At 42.5% G+C, this 14,627-nt stretch overlaps 1 protein-coding gene across 1 annotated transcript; it reads right to left on the reverse strand.

The window, feature by feature from the left end:
• Window positions 1-429: 429 nt before the first annotated feature.
• Window positions 430-2,691, reverse strand: LOC118576478 (disintegrin and metalloproteinase domain-containing protein 21-like). The gene has a single exon (XM_036176729.1). The coding sequence runs from the start codon at window positions 2,689-2,691 to the stop codon at window positions 430-432; it is 2,262 nt and encodes a 753-aa protein (XP_036032622.1).
• Between the last annotated feature and the right edge of the window lie 11,936 nt (window positions 2,692-14,627).

The following is a 14,627-nucleotide window of genomic DNA, read 5'->3' on the forward strand; positions in this document are numbered from 1 at the left end:
AAACATGGTGACAAGGGGTGGGAGAGAGTCAGTGCTCAGGAACCACATTTTACAGAATCACACTAGATATGTTCTTAAAAGAGCAGTAGACAACTTCCTTTAATCCTGAGATCACAAACCTAAGCCCAGACCATTCCTGGCTCAAGGGCTCCTCCTACTAACAAGGAGCAAGCTTAGGGAAGCTTCTAACAACTTACAAAAAGGACAGATGACACCAGTTAGCAATGTTGAAAGATTTATTCCAGTGTGAGCATCAGCAACATTATGAAAGAAAGGTGGCCTCAGAATCCAACACCTCCTATGACCACACAAAGTAGACTCAGGCTTTTCAGAACTGTGGTCTTGACTTTTACCTTATCTTCTTACTGACATTCACATTTTCTTTTTATTTTTCTTTATTTTACAGGGGCCAGGAGGCTAACTCACTTCTCACCTTTTCAAACTGGGTGCTGCTCTCTGCCTAAGCAAAGCAGCTTGCAAGTATTCAAAGTTGATAATCTTAGTAGCTGTCACCCGAACGGCCATCCCAAAGAGCAAAGAGCCAATAAAGACATAAATACGAGCAAAGACCACTCTTAAGTATATCACTGGTAGTTGGCTCTGTTTTATTGTACGCATTTTATGTGGAGGGGGTCCACTGTTTACACTCCCTCCAGGTCCTTCTCCCACACAGTTTGGAGGGTCCCAACCTACATGACAATGGCAATTCCGGTGATTATTGCATACTCCTCTAAAGTTGCACTTTTCCGGGACGCAGTCATAATTCAGTTCAGTCAAAGTTCCATTGCAAGACCCTCGATCACAGAAATTAGTTTGGGAACATGGAGTACCAAGTCTTACCCGTCCAGCATCTGTTGATTCTGTTGAACGGTGCTCATCAAGCCCAAAACAGGGAAACCCAGAAATAAGTGACTGATGGAATGAAACATGTTCCTGCAAGTGTGGAAGCTGGGTGACATTGGTACACTGCAACCTTCCACACATCTTATCTCTATCAGCACAAGGTGTGAATAAGAGGTTTTCTTCTGCTCTCTGACAATGTCCAAATCGATACCGTTCCCTATTGATTTCATAGCACTTTTGATTGCCCTCATGAGCACTTGCACCAAAGATTTCCTTGCAATGCATATTGCGATCGGTGCAGTTTCCTTGATAGCAATAGCCCTCTTCTGAACATGGTGTTCCATCTTGCAGATAAAAGTCTTTTGGGCAATGGAGTCCATTCCCACTACAGTACTCTGGAAGATCACATATGTTGTGGACACTTCTGCAAAGTGTCCCAGCAGGACTGTAGGTGCAGTTTACACAGCATGATTCTTTATCGCAAATGCTACCCTTTGTGAATCTGCAATCACTCTGGCAGCAGGAATCTGCATAACATGCCTTGTGTGAGCCACAGTCACATTGCTCACCTTCATTTAGTATGGCATTACCACAAATACCGTAGGTCACTGATCTATTATAATAAGTATGACGGTCATAGAAAAGACATGGCATGGTACCAGGGGTATTGAGTATTTGGTTTAGCTGTACAAGGGAACAATTGCTGTAGACATCTGCTAGCAGGGGTCTCCTGAACATAACACAGGTGCGCCTTCTCTGGCAAAAACAGGTTGTCTCATCATCAAAACTAATACCTAAAACCCTCCCTACACGGTTGGCTACTACAACAGACACAAATATATAGTATCGCGAATTTTGACCAACCCAGGTTAGAGCATTGTTAGTACAGGCACTCTGTTCAACTGGATGAACTTCATCATCTGGGGGGAAAAACCTGTGGATTATACTTCCAGCATCAGGGGTAAATCTATTATAAAAGTTTTGAATATAGTATCTGTGAGACTCACTTCCTGGTACTGAGGAGTCACGGGAAAATGGATCCCCCGTGTTATACACAGTTAAGAGAATAACATAGTAGCGCATATGAATATTTCTCATATAGGTGTCCATTAAACTGACTAGCGAAAACAAATACTGGCAAACTCTGTCAACATCATAGACTATTTCATATACAGAATAAGTTGCTTGAAAATGGCCTTTTACAGCAGCTGGATGTGTAGCATAGTCTCTACCAGACATTCTGGGAGCCATAGTGAAATTTGTTTCAGAGGAGAGGTGGCCAATGCTATGGTCCATGTGCTTCCATTCATTCATAGGCCCAACTGTTTCAGAATCAGCCACTATCTGAGAAATAAAGTGCTCAAACCTGTGTGAGTCATTGAGGGGTTTGATTTCATAGGCAAGGTCATCGAACATTATGATCCCATCCAGGCCCCCATAACAAGTATCCAGAGTGACCATGGATTGAGGGATCCCCTCCAGGTAGCCAATATAGTAACAATCTGCAGGGAAAAAAGGGTAATCCATCTGTAAGGCTCCTTGGTCATCCTGAGTTGTCAGCAGCAAGTGCCTGGGCCAAATAAGTGTCTTTTTTCTCAGGTGGATGATGTGTCTCTGGCCCCTGAAACGCAAGCTGTAGGAGAGCCGTCCTGGTGGTTGAAATCCCTTACCATGGTACGTCTCCTTCCGAGGAATGACCACCTCTGATGAGATAAAGCGCCATGTGGGACGGCCTTGAAAACCCTGGCTTGGAACCAGGAGCAGCACCCAGAGTGCCACCAGTAAGAGGGGGAGCCGGGGAGTCACAGGTCTTTCTACCAGCTTCATGGTCCAGGTCCGAGATAACATCCTGGATGAAGCTGGGCTAAAACCCTCTGCTGTGGCCACTGCCTGGTGTAGGAGACACTGACGGTGGACAAAGGGCTTCTTCAGGCTTCCAGTCCTGCTGGTCACCCAGACAACTTGAGGAGTTAGGTAACAATTATTGGGTGTGGCAGGAGTGAGCCCAGTGATGCTAGCTGAGATGGAGGTGGAGCGGGGCACAAAGCAACATCTACAAAGTCACCTGGGAGAGAAAAGGCAGAAGAAGCAGAGGTGTCTCCTCTGAACAGGCTCTGGGCCTACAAATATCATGACCACATTTTCAGTCATTGAGTGTATTTGGTTCCCAGTGTTACTCTGGGTCTGTTTCTACAAGTCAGTTTTTCCTATTTTGCCTCATATTTCTCATATTTCTAGAAGTTGGAGGTAAATTCTGTGAATATTTGCCTTTTAGCTATGATTTTGTTTTATTCTTCTAACATTTTTATTTGAGTTTATACCTAAACTATTTACAAATGGTTTTACCTTTTTGAATTTTACTTGGGAGCTTTGGGATTTCCACATGTTGAATTCTCTGGGATACTGTCTGAAACACCTCGGGACCCTAGAATTGTTAAAAATCCCATCTCTTGTCAACATACTTTACCTCTGACCCTGTCTGAGTTCCAGCTGTTGGTCCCCTCCAACTCTTAGTATATTTCTTTCCAGACCATTGGGATTATTTCTCAGTGGGAGAGCAGCTGCCTTTTGTATGAATGTCTAAGAAGTATGTCACACACTTTCCCCAGGTTATCATTAGGGCTTTCATATCTCCTTTTGTAGAAGGAGAAGCATCTTCTGGGTTTCCTCCAAAAATCTCAATAGGGAAAGGGGGAAATAAGTGACATCACCACAGAGTCTCTGACAAGCCCAGTCTCAGACACATGACTAAAATCTACAGCCACAGAGACAGGTTGTATGGCAGCATGCATATGACAGGAACAAAACATGGGGTTTTATCAGTTTACCTCCTCTCAAAAGTCTCCATCTCCTCTAAGTGTACAGGAGAAAAAAATCCTCTGCAGGACCACTGGAGTCAGATTGCACCTTCCTACCCTCCCAGCCCAGTCTCCAGCCTATTGACCAGCCAGATTCACATAGCTAAACCTCTGCTCCCACCCTATGGCTACCAGCATCACTGTACCTAACACCCATATGAGGCAGAGTAGGGAGGGAGGAAGTGCCTGGATCCCTGTCTGGTTGTGGTAATAGGAGATGAAAGCCCTGTTAGGCATTCATCAATTAGGGTGACAAGTTTGGGGACATGAGCTAATACTGCAGTTTGGGAAAGGCTTCTGAAGGCTCATGACCTCTTGTCCTTACTCTGAGGCTCTGCATGCCATCAGGCTGGACTCCCATGACCTATGTAAACAGATGACCACACCAAACACAGCGGGGGTTTTATGTCTAAAGTGAAGGGTGTAGATGGGGTATCTACACAACTAGAGAGTGCCAGAGCCAGCCTCTCTAGTCTCACACACACACACACACACACACACACACACACACACTGCTCCTACACCAGGCCCAGCCCTGTGGGTGGTCAGAGCACCTTGGAGTCAGGTCACAAAGGCAGGACAAGGCCACTTCATGCCCCTAGCACAGATCACAGAACAAATCTCAGATTCATCTTTGTATGCTCTGCCTGGCCAGCTCCAGAGAACTGGCTCACCCAGCCAAGTGGACTGTCAGGTGCAGGTGACAAAAACAGGCAGAGAGATGAGAGGTGAGAGCAGGGAGAGGGACAGGGACAGGGAATGTTAAATATGTACACAGCTGTGCTCCAGTCCTGACCTCTGATACCCACAGCACAAGAGTTCGAACATCACATTATGGGGTTGGGCATAGGCAAGTGTAAATACTGGCGATAATAAAGGGACTGAGATCTCGCGATTTCATGGTGGCTTCAAAGCCTCAGCATTGACCCCACCCTTTCACTGGTCCATTTCCAGCTCCCTTTGGACATGTAGTTGTGAAATTCACAGACATCAAGCTCCCTGCTTGTTTAGAAAGATCTTGGAGACTGCACCTGTTCCCTGATACAGAGCCCGCCAGCACCTGATTGGACTAAGAGTCTCTATCCTCATACCAGAACGCTCCAGTCTCTAGGCTTTGGGACCATGGACACAACCCTGTACCCCTACACCACCATTCATTCCAGTCCCACTTTCAGGCCACTACATGCAGGCAGAACACTGTATACAAAATATGCATATCTTTAAAAAAATCAAACCTTATCTAGAGGGCCTGAACCAGTTGGAGGCTCCACAGCTTTTGGGTCATAATTCATGTGTTTCCATTAGTTTAGCTATTTGTCTCTGTGCTTTTCCAATCTTGGTCTCAACAGTTCATACTCTTACAGTCCCTCCTGTTTCTCGACAATTAGAGTTCTGGAGCTCCACCTGGGGCCTGGCAGAGGATCTCTGCATCCACTTCCATCATTTATTGGTTGAGAGTTCCAGTTCGACCATTAGGGTGTATGGCCATCTGATCACCAGGCTAGGTCAGATCAGGCTCTCTCTCAACAATTGCCAGTAGTCTGTACTGGATGTATCATTGTGGATTTCTGGGGACCTCTCTAAAATTTGTTTCTTCCTGTTCTCATGTGGTCTTCATTTATCATGGTCTATTATTCCTTGTTCTCCAATTGAATAGCCTGAACTGTTTGGGAGGCACCCAGGCAGTGGGACCTGGACCTGTTCTTAGTGCATGAGCTGGCTGTTTGGAACCTTGGGCTTACACATGGACACTTTGCTCAGCATGGAAGGAGGGGACTGGACTTGCCTTTACTGAATACACCATGTTGAATTGAATCGCCAGGGGAGTCTTGGTCCTGGAAGAGATGGGAATGGAGGGCAGGGGTTCGGGGGTAGGTGGGAGCAGGGGCGGGATGGGGGAGCACAGGGGAACCCATGGCTCATGTATACAATTAAAACACAAAGATAATAAAAAAAGGACAAAATAATCTAACCAAGTCTGAGATACCATCTTATGCCTGTCAGAATAGCTAAGATAAAAAACACTGATGACAACTTATGTCGAGAAGGATGTGGAGAAAAGGTCAATTTTCTCCACTGCTGGTGAGTGTGTAATCTTGTCAGCCACTCTGGTAATTAGTAGAGCTGCGTCTCAGGAAACAGGAAATCAACCTTCCTCCAAACCCAGCAATATCTCTTGGTTGTATCCTCAAAAAAAGCTCAACCACACCACAAGGACCTATTCTCAAGTATGTTCATAGCAGCACTATTCATGATAGCAAACTAATACCAAGATGAAAATTTTTGAAAATAGAATCTTTCACAAATGATAACCAAGTACACTCTTTTAAGTTCTCTTGATTTAGAAGAAGGAAATTATGGATACTTCAGTTTCAAATCTGCTATTGGAGAATGACAATATTTCTGGGAAGCTGCAGTTTCTCCATCACAAGTTCAAAAACAAATAGGATAAACTTTAAATTACTATAAATTCCCAAGCTTCCTCAAGGGACTTAAATTCAACAAAAGTTACAATTTCAGACTCCTTTTGAAATATCAATTGATACACACACACACACACACACACACACACACACACACACATGGAATATATAAAATTAGCTGCCATTCTCTCTGGTAATCATAAGCAATTGGATAGTTTAGAGGATGTGTGGGAAAAAACAATTCGTTCTAATGTGAGCACACATAGAAGGTTGAACAAACTATGACAGTCGACAGGGGCGTCTAGAGGACATCCTTGTCTTGAAGAGGAAACCACAAATCTGACATTAAAACTCATGCTCATTCAGCATAGTTCAGAACTTAATAGCTTCTGAAGTGAGCCTTACTTTAAGTCCTCAGGAGTGTCTACTGGTCCTTGGTGCCCCCTATTGGTACCAGAGGTCTCCATAAGGAGGTTTTTGTGCAGGCTCACACTGGAGTTCACTCACAGTGTTTCTGGCACAGTAATACATGGCTGTGTCCTCAGTTTGCAGGTTGTTCAATGTTAAAAAAAACTTGGCCCTTGGAGGTGTCCCTGCTGATGGTGATCCGGGATTTGAGAGCTGAATTATAACCTGCACCACCACCAATCCATATTACTCCCATCCACTCCAGACCCTTTCCTGGAGGCTGGCGGACCCAGTGTACATCATGGCTGGTTAATGAGAACCCAGAGACAGTGCAGGTGAGAGACAGGGTCTGTGAGGGCTGCACCAGACCAGGTCCTGACTCCTTCAGCTGCAGCTGGGACAGAGAACCTGGGGACAAACAACATCACCATCAGTCTTACATCCCATAGATGACATCCTGGTCACTCTCTGAAACCCTGACACACTTACAGCTTGTAAAGGTCACCAGGCAGAGGAGCAGCACCAGGACAGCCATGCTCTGCTGGAGGCTCTGTTGAGAAGGAGATGGGGCTCCTCAGCTAGGCCTGGGCTTTCAGCCTGAGCCTGAGGGCTGCTTTGCATTGGGAGGGGTTCCTGAGAGGATAAAAGAGAGCACAGAAAAAGGATTCCAGTTTCTCTCTCAGGTGTCTGAGATTTGACTTGTGCTTCTTAGAGGAACTGGAAATGAAAACTCAGCAAAATTTTCGAGTATCATCTGGATTTCTAAATCTTTGTTGTTATTGTTGTTTCTGTTTTTTGAGACTGGGCTTCTTTGTGCAATTTTGGTGCATGGATCTCACTCTGTAGACCAGGCTGGCCTTGAACTCACAGAGATCTGCCTGGCTCTGCCTCCTGAGTGCTGGGATAAAGATGAGTGCCACCACAGCCTGGCAGGGATTTCTAATTCTTGATGAATAGGAAATTGCATGCTTTGCCCTATGCAAGCTTTGGTTGCAAAATACTGAGTCCACATACGTTGTAGACTCCATGCAAACAGAAGGTGTTATCACATTCTTTATGCATCTGTGTATTCCAGTAAATTCAAGCAGAGTGTTGAAATTTAGAATGATAACAAATCCAGATTAAGGAACTACTATAAATCTTTTCTCTTCATGGTAGTGGAGGCAATCTATTCTTACCCACCTAGAAAATCCACTTGTGAGGAAGCAATTCACAAACATTTAGTGCATGTGATTATAAATGTTTATCTGAGAGAAGACTGGTATTGGCTTTTCTGCAATGTCAGTGGGCACACAGTATTTACTTGCCCATTGAACAACAAAATAGCTGGAGACTAGTCCCACTACCTCCTGATTTTTGTCTGTCTGCCTGTCTGTCTGTTCATTTATCTACATGTACTTTTACATCTCCTTGTCTCTTTTCAGCTTGTAAAACATAATAAATCCTAAACATGATTATTTCATTGGTGAGGGAGTGTTGGGAAGTCAGGTGTTTTCACCTCATAAAAAGGAGTGCATGCAACCTGTTGTGAGGGTTGTGTTAACTTAAGTAATAAAAAAGAGAAATAACAGTGAGTGATGACTAGTAGTAGAGAGGGGCTGTGCTTGAATATATGACATCCTGTGCCATGAGATGGGATCGCCACAGAGAACAAGGGCTTGCAGGGCTCTTCTCCATGACTTGGTAATGTAAATCACCAGAGAAGGGAGAGAACAGCTCATAATAACCTTGAGTAAGTCCCAGAGACCCTCCACCACTCCTTTAGAACTGGACACCCCCACTTTGTGACCCCCATTCTTCTGGACTGTGGGTGTCAGTGGTGGAGATGGTCTCAACATGGGGTGACAGACATCATGTCTAAGTTTGGACAGGCACCCACCACCATTGGTGCTCTGCTGTCCTTGTTTGTGATGCTCTGAGGGTGAGAAGAATAGTTTTCAGACATCATGGTCAGTGTATCTCATCTTGAGTTTTCTGATGTTTTTATTTTGGTTATAAAAATCTCAGGAATCGTTATCACAGTAATGCATGCTAGTTCTTACACCATAGTTGGGAGCTTGGTATGAGACCCCTTACACAGGATTTTATTCTCTGCTTACTTCATAGATTTTTCTAGAATACTGTACTCTCATGCTTCTTGGGTTTTCCTTGCCCATGAAAATTTCTAGAAGGAATTCACTAAGAAAAAGTCATTTGGAATGGGATGGTGTTTATGATAAAGCCACATATTATTCATAATTATCTTGTAGTTGTGAGGTAGAGCTTTGTTTTTTCTGTGTTTGTTTAGTCATTTATATGTTTATGTCTATTGGACACAAAGACATTCACTAGTGGCTCATGTTACAATGATACAATACCAGATTGTATGTTTGTATGGTAGTTAGAATTTTGTCAGTGTAGCACAAGTTATGGTCATCTGGGAAGAGGGAACCTCAATTGGAAAGAATCCAACCTCATCAGATAGACCTGTGGGAAAGCCTGTACTGATATTTTAATTACATTGAAGTGGCACAATTAATGAGGGGGGAATTGGAGAATATTTCCCTTGGAACAGGGACAAATGTTTTACAGAAGGAGGAGGAGGAGGAGAAGAAGAGGAAGAAGACATTTTATGACTATTGAGACAGAATAAGGTCTATTCAAAAGAATCTATGAATCATTCATTCCTACTACCATCTCTCCTCTGCCTCTCACTCCTGATGTCACATTCCAGCCCCGCCTACTCTCATGTCTCTTCTATCCCTTCCTTCCCTCCTTCCCTGACTTCTTTCAAATTTCCTACTTCTCTATGTCCTCTTTCCCTCCTCCTCCCACTCACTCACTCCCACATCCTTTCTTCCATCGCCTCCTTACATTCCTTGTTTTTCTGGGAATGTGCAACAACTTACTGCTACTATGTGGGCATATTTCTAATGTCTGCACTTTGTCCACAAGACAGCCACCTGCTCAGCCAATGTTGTCCTTCCGTTCCTGCCTTCATTCAAGCTGTCTCTTTCTATGTTACTTTGGATTCAGCAGGCACAGTGTGTGTGTGTGTGTGTGTGTGTGTGTGTGTGTGTGTGTGTGTGTGTTTGTGTGTAATATTTGCACTTTGGTAAGAGGCTTCTTTGATCAAGGCTGAGAACAGCTCTACTCTGTGGTCACAAAACAAGTACTTAGAAAACAGGTTAACTTTATCTTCCTTGGCAAAATCCCAGTGGTAGATTTCATTATTCCACTGTGACCTTTGTACTGTAGATTTTGGACCATTTCTGTGTTCTAATTTTCAAAACAACATTGAAAAAGTCTTAAATTTAAGCATTATTTGTTAAATTAAAAAATATTAAGAATCTCAGGTGGATCAGACAAGTGCAGCCCCCTCTCTACATGCTGGACCATCTAACAGCCTTATTTTCTGTACATCATGTACAATGATCCATAGTTATTGTGAGCTTGTGTGTGTAATTACCATGTGATATCCAGAGGCCTCCATTTCACACATCTCCTGATTCTGCAATACTTACAATTCTTACTTTTTTTGAAAATTATTTATAAATTTTTTATTAAGAGATTTTCTATTCATTTTACATACCAACCACAGATTCCCCTGTTCTCCCTCTTTATGTCCCCAAACCTTCCCCCCAAACCCAATCCCCATTCCAACCTCCTCCAAGGCAAGGTTTCCCATGGGGAGTCAGCAGAGCCTGGTACATTCAATTGAGGCAGGTCCAAGGACCTCCTTCCTGCACTAAGGCTGTGCAAAGTGTCTCACCATAGGCCTTAGGTTCCAAAAAGCTGTTTCATGCACTAGGGACAAGTCAAGGTCCTCATGCCCGGGGCCCTCCTAAACAATTCAAGCTAAACAGCTTTCTGGTTTCTCCAGAGGGTCTAGTCCAGTATTATGGGGGCTCCTCAGATATTGGTCCATAGTTCGTGTGTTTCCACTAGTTTGGTTAGTTGTCTCTGTACTTTTCCCAATCATGGTCTTGATAATTCTTTCTCATAGAATTCCTCCTCTCTCTCATCCATTGGATTCCTGGAGCTCCGCCTGGGACATGGCCATGGATCTGCATCTGCTTCCATGCAGATGGAAGTCACTGGATGAGGGTTCTTGATGACAGTTAGGGTATTTAGCTATCTGATCACCAGAGTAGGTCAGCTCAGGCACCCTCTTGAGTATTGCCAGTAGTCTATGGATGAGTCATCCTTGTGGATTCTTGGGAAACTTCCTAGCACTCTGATTCTCCCTATTTACATGGTGTCATCATTTATCATGGTTATATCTTTCCTTGCTCTCTTTCCTTGTAAAGGGTGATATTTCTCTGATTTCTTTTTCAGCCCTTTTATCATTTGTTTATAGGAGGGCTACTGATTTTTTTGAGTTCATCTTGTATCCTGCCACATTACTGAAAATGTTTATCAGCTGTAGGAGTTCCTTGGTCCAATTTTGGGGTCACTTATGTATACTATCATATGGTCTACAAGGAGGGAAATTTTGGTTTCTTCCTTTCCAATATGTATCCCTTTAATCCCCTTTTGTTGTCTTATTGCTCCAGCTAGAACTTCAAGTGCTATATTGAATAAATATGGGGAGAGTGGACTGCCTTGTCTTGTTCCTGGTTTTAGTGGAATCACTTTGAGTTTCTCTCCATTTAATTTGATGTTGCCTGTTGGTTTGCCATAAATTGTCTTTATTATGTTTACGTATGTTCCCTGTATTCCTGATCTCTCCAAGACCTTTATCATGAAGGTATGTTGGATTTTTCAAAGGCCCTATCAGCATCTAATGAAATGATCATGTGATTTTTTTCTTTCAGTTTGTTTATATGGTGTTTTATATTGACAGACTTTTGTATGTTGAACCAACTTTGCATCTCTTGGATGAAGCCTACTTAATCATGGAGGATATATATATATATATATATATATATATATATATATATATATATATATATATATATATATATAGATAGGGTTTGTCTGTGTAGCTTTGCGCCTTCCCTGGATCTCACTCTATAGACCAGGCTGGCCATGAACTCACAAAGATCTGCCTGTCTCTGCCTCCTGAGTGCTGGGATTAAAGGTGAGTGTCACCACCAACCCGCCTCCATCTTCTTTATGTAGGAATTTAGTGCAATGAATTTTCCCGTTTGCATAGCTTTCATAGTTTCCCATGAGTTTGGGTATGTAGTATATTCATATTCCTTGAATTTTAGGAAGTCTTTAATTTCTTTCTTTATTTCTTCCTTGACCCATTAGTGATTCAGTTGAGCATTCAGTTTCCATGAGATTGTAGGCTTTCTGTAATTTTTGTTGTTGCTGAAATCTAACTATAAACTATGGTGATCTGATACAATACAATATGTTATTCGATTTTTTTTATCTGTTGAGATTTGCTTTATGACCAAGTATGTGTTTGATTTTAGAGAAGGTTCCATGGGCGTGCTGAGGAAAAGGTATATTCATTTTTGTTAGGGTGGAATGTTCTGCAGCAGATATTGATTAAGTCCATTTGAGTCATAACATCAGTTAAGTCCCTTATTTCTCTGTTAAGTTTCAATCTGGCAGATCTGTCCAGTCTTGAGAACGGGGTATTGAAGTCTCCCACTATTAATGTGTGGGTTTTGACGTGTGATTTAATCTTCAGTAATGTTTTGTACATATGAGGGTACCCTTGTATTTGAGGAATAAATGTCAAGAATTGAAACTTTATCTTGATGGATCTTTCCTGTGGTGAGTATGTAATGTCCTTCATGATGTCTTTTGTTGGATTTTAGTTTGAAGTCTATTTTGGTGGATATTAGGATAGCTACATCAGCTTGCTTCTGAAGACTGTTTGATTTTAAAGATTATTCCCAACCTTTTCTTTTGAGGTCGTGTCTTCCTTTGAAGTTGAGGTGTGCTTCTTGTATACAGCAGGAAGATAGGTCCTGCTTTCCTATCAATTCTGTTAGCCTGTGTCTTTTTATAGATGAATTGAGTCCATGGATATTGAAGGATATTAATGAGCAGTGATTGTTAATTCCTGTTATCTTTTGATGGTAGTGTATGTGTATTTCTCTTCCTTGGAATTTACTGCTGTGGAGGTATCTATTGCCTGTGTTTTTGTGGGTGTATCTGACTTCCTTACATTGGAATTTTCCTTCTAGTGTTTTCTGTAGGGCTTGATTTGTGGATAGGTATTGTTTAAATCTTGGAATGTCTTGTTAAGTCTATCTATGGTGACTGAAAGTTTTGCTGTGTATATTAGTCTAGGCTGGCATCCATGGTCTCTTAGTGTCTGCATGACATCTGTTCAGGTCCTTCTTACTTTCAAAGTCTCCATTGAGAAGTCAGGTGTTATTCTGATGGGTCTGCCTTTATAAGTCACTTGGCTTTTTTTCCTTTGCTGCTCTTATTATTCTTTCTTTATTCTGTATGTTTAGTTGTTTAATTATTATGCGGTGAGGGGACTTTTTCTGAGGGTCTGGTCTGTTTGGTGTTCTATAGGCTTCTTGTATCTTCATAGGTATTTCCTTCTTTAAGTTGAGAAAATTTTCTTCTATAATCTTATTGAATATATTTTCTGTGCCTTTGAGTTGGTATTTTCCCCTTTCTTCTATCCCTTTTTCTTAAGTCTGGCCTCTTCAAGGTGTCCCTGAATTCCTGGACATTTTGTGTTGTGACTCTTTTGGCTTTGTTATTTTCTTTGACTGATGTATCTATTTCCTCTAATGTACCCTCTACAACAGAGACCCTTCTTCCATTTCTTGTATTCCGCTGGTCATGCTTGTGTCTGTGTTTCCTGTTTTTTTTTTTTTTTTTCTCAGATTTTCTGTTTCCAGCATTCTTTCTGTTTGTGTCTTGTTCATTGTTTTCAGGTCTTGAACTGTTTCCTTCACATGTTTAATTGCTTTTTTCATGGTTTTCTTGTCTTTCTTTAAGGGAATTTAATGATTTGTTTCCCATTTTTTTTGTTTGTCTTTTCCTCAATTTCATTATGCCATTTTTTCATTTGGTCTTTAAAGGCCTCTGGTATTTTCATGAAGTAATGTTTAAGGTTCATTTCTTCTGCTTCTACATTGTGATGTTCAGGTCTTGCTGTTGTAGAAAGACTAGGTTCTGGTGATGCTATATTTTAGTTTGACGTTTATTTTGTTGGATATTAGGATAGTTACATGCTCTTTATGTTGTTGTATGTATTTTGTACTGTCATCTACCCATCTCTTCCTCCAATAGGTGCAAGAGGTGCCTGTGTCTGAGTGAGCTGCTATTGTTCCAACCTGTGCTTGCTGTGTCTGTGTCTCAGGGAGCCCCTCTGGGTCCAATATTAGCTCTTGGTCTAATTGGAGCTGGGAGATTCTCTATTTCCGGGAGCTGCTCTTGGTCCAATCCAAGCTTGCTGACTATGTGACTGATGGACCTGCTCTTGATCTTATCAGGGCTCTTGCTCCAGTCAGACCTGATGGATGCTGTGTCTCAGAAAGGCACTCTTGGTCCAATTAGAGCTGGCAGATTCTGTGACTCAGAAAGCTACTCTTGGTGCAAAGAGAGATGGTGGATTCTATGTGTCATGAAGTTATTCATGGTCCAATAAGAGCTGGTGGTTTGCTTTCCATTTCTCAGGAAGTTACTTGGGTCACAGGCTGATAGGTATTGGGTTAGGGCTTGGTAGTTTTAGATTGCAGAGTTTGATTAGGGGATGGGGGGAATATTCCTGCAGAGTTCCCCTGCTGGCTAGCACATGGGATAGAGGTGGGTTGGAGTTCACAAGGACTGGCTGTGCCCCATGGCCTTGGTCCTAGAGGCAGGACTCTCTGGGTGGAGAAAGAGTCACTCACTTCTTGGTCCAATCTTCTTTCACTTCTTCAGCACAGTTTTATTGATGTTCTTTGATCCTTGGTGGGAGGGATATGATGAGTGAGGAAGTGAGGGATGTAGAGGGTGTGATGTAGACATTCTCTCTGTGGACAAGCACTCACATAGTTGTTTATTCTCAGCACTGACAGTCACAGACTCTGCATTCAATGATGGTTGCTGGGGGATATAGATATGATGGAGAGTCATTCTATTTATGGATTTGGCTACTGGTAGGTTGCCTTTGAAAATTGTGTGACTCCACTCCCCCCAATCACAT

This window comes from Onychomys torridus, unplaced genomic scaffold (genome assembly GCF_903995425.1).
Source record: "Onychomys torridus unplaced genomic scaffold, mOncTor1.1, whole genome shotgun sequence".
NCBI lineage: Eukaryota > Metazoa > Chordata > Mammalia > Rodentia > Cricetidae > Onychomys > Onychomys torridus.

What these genes read in the sequence shown, in the direction of transcription:
- LOC118576478 (XM_036176729.1), bottom strand. Translation starts at nt 2,691, where the DNA reads ATGTTATCTCGGACCTGGACCATGAAGCTGGTAGAAAGACCTGTGACT.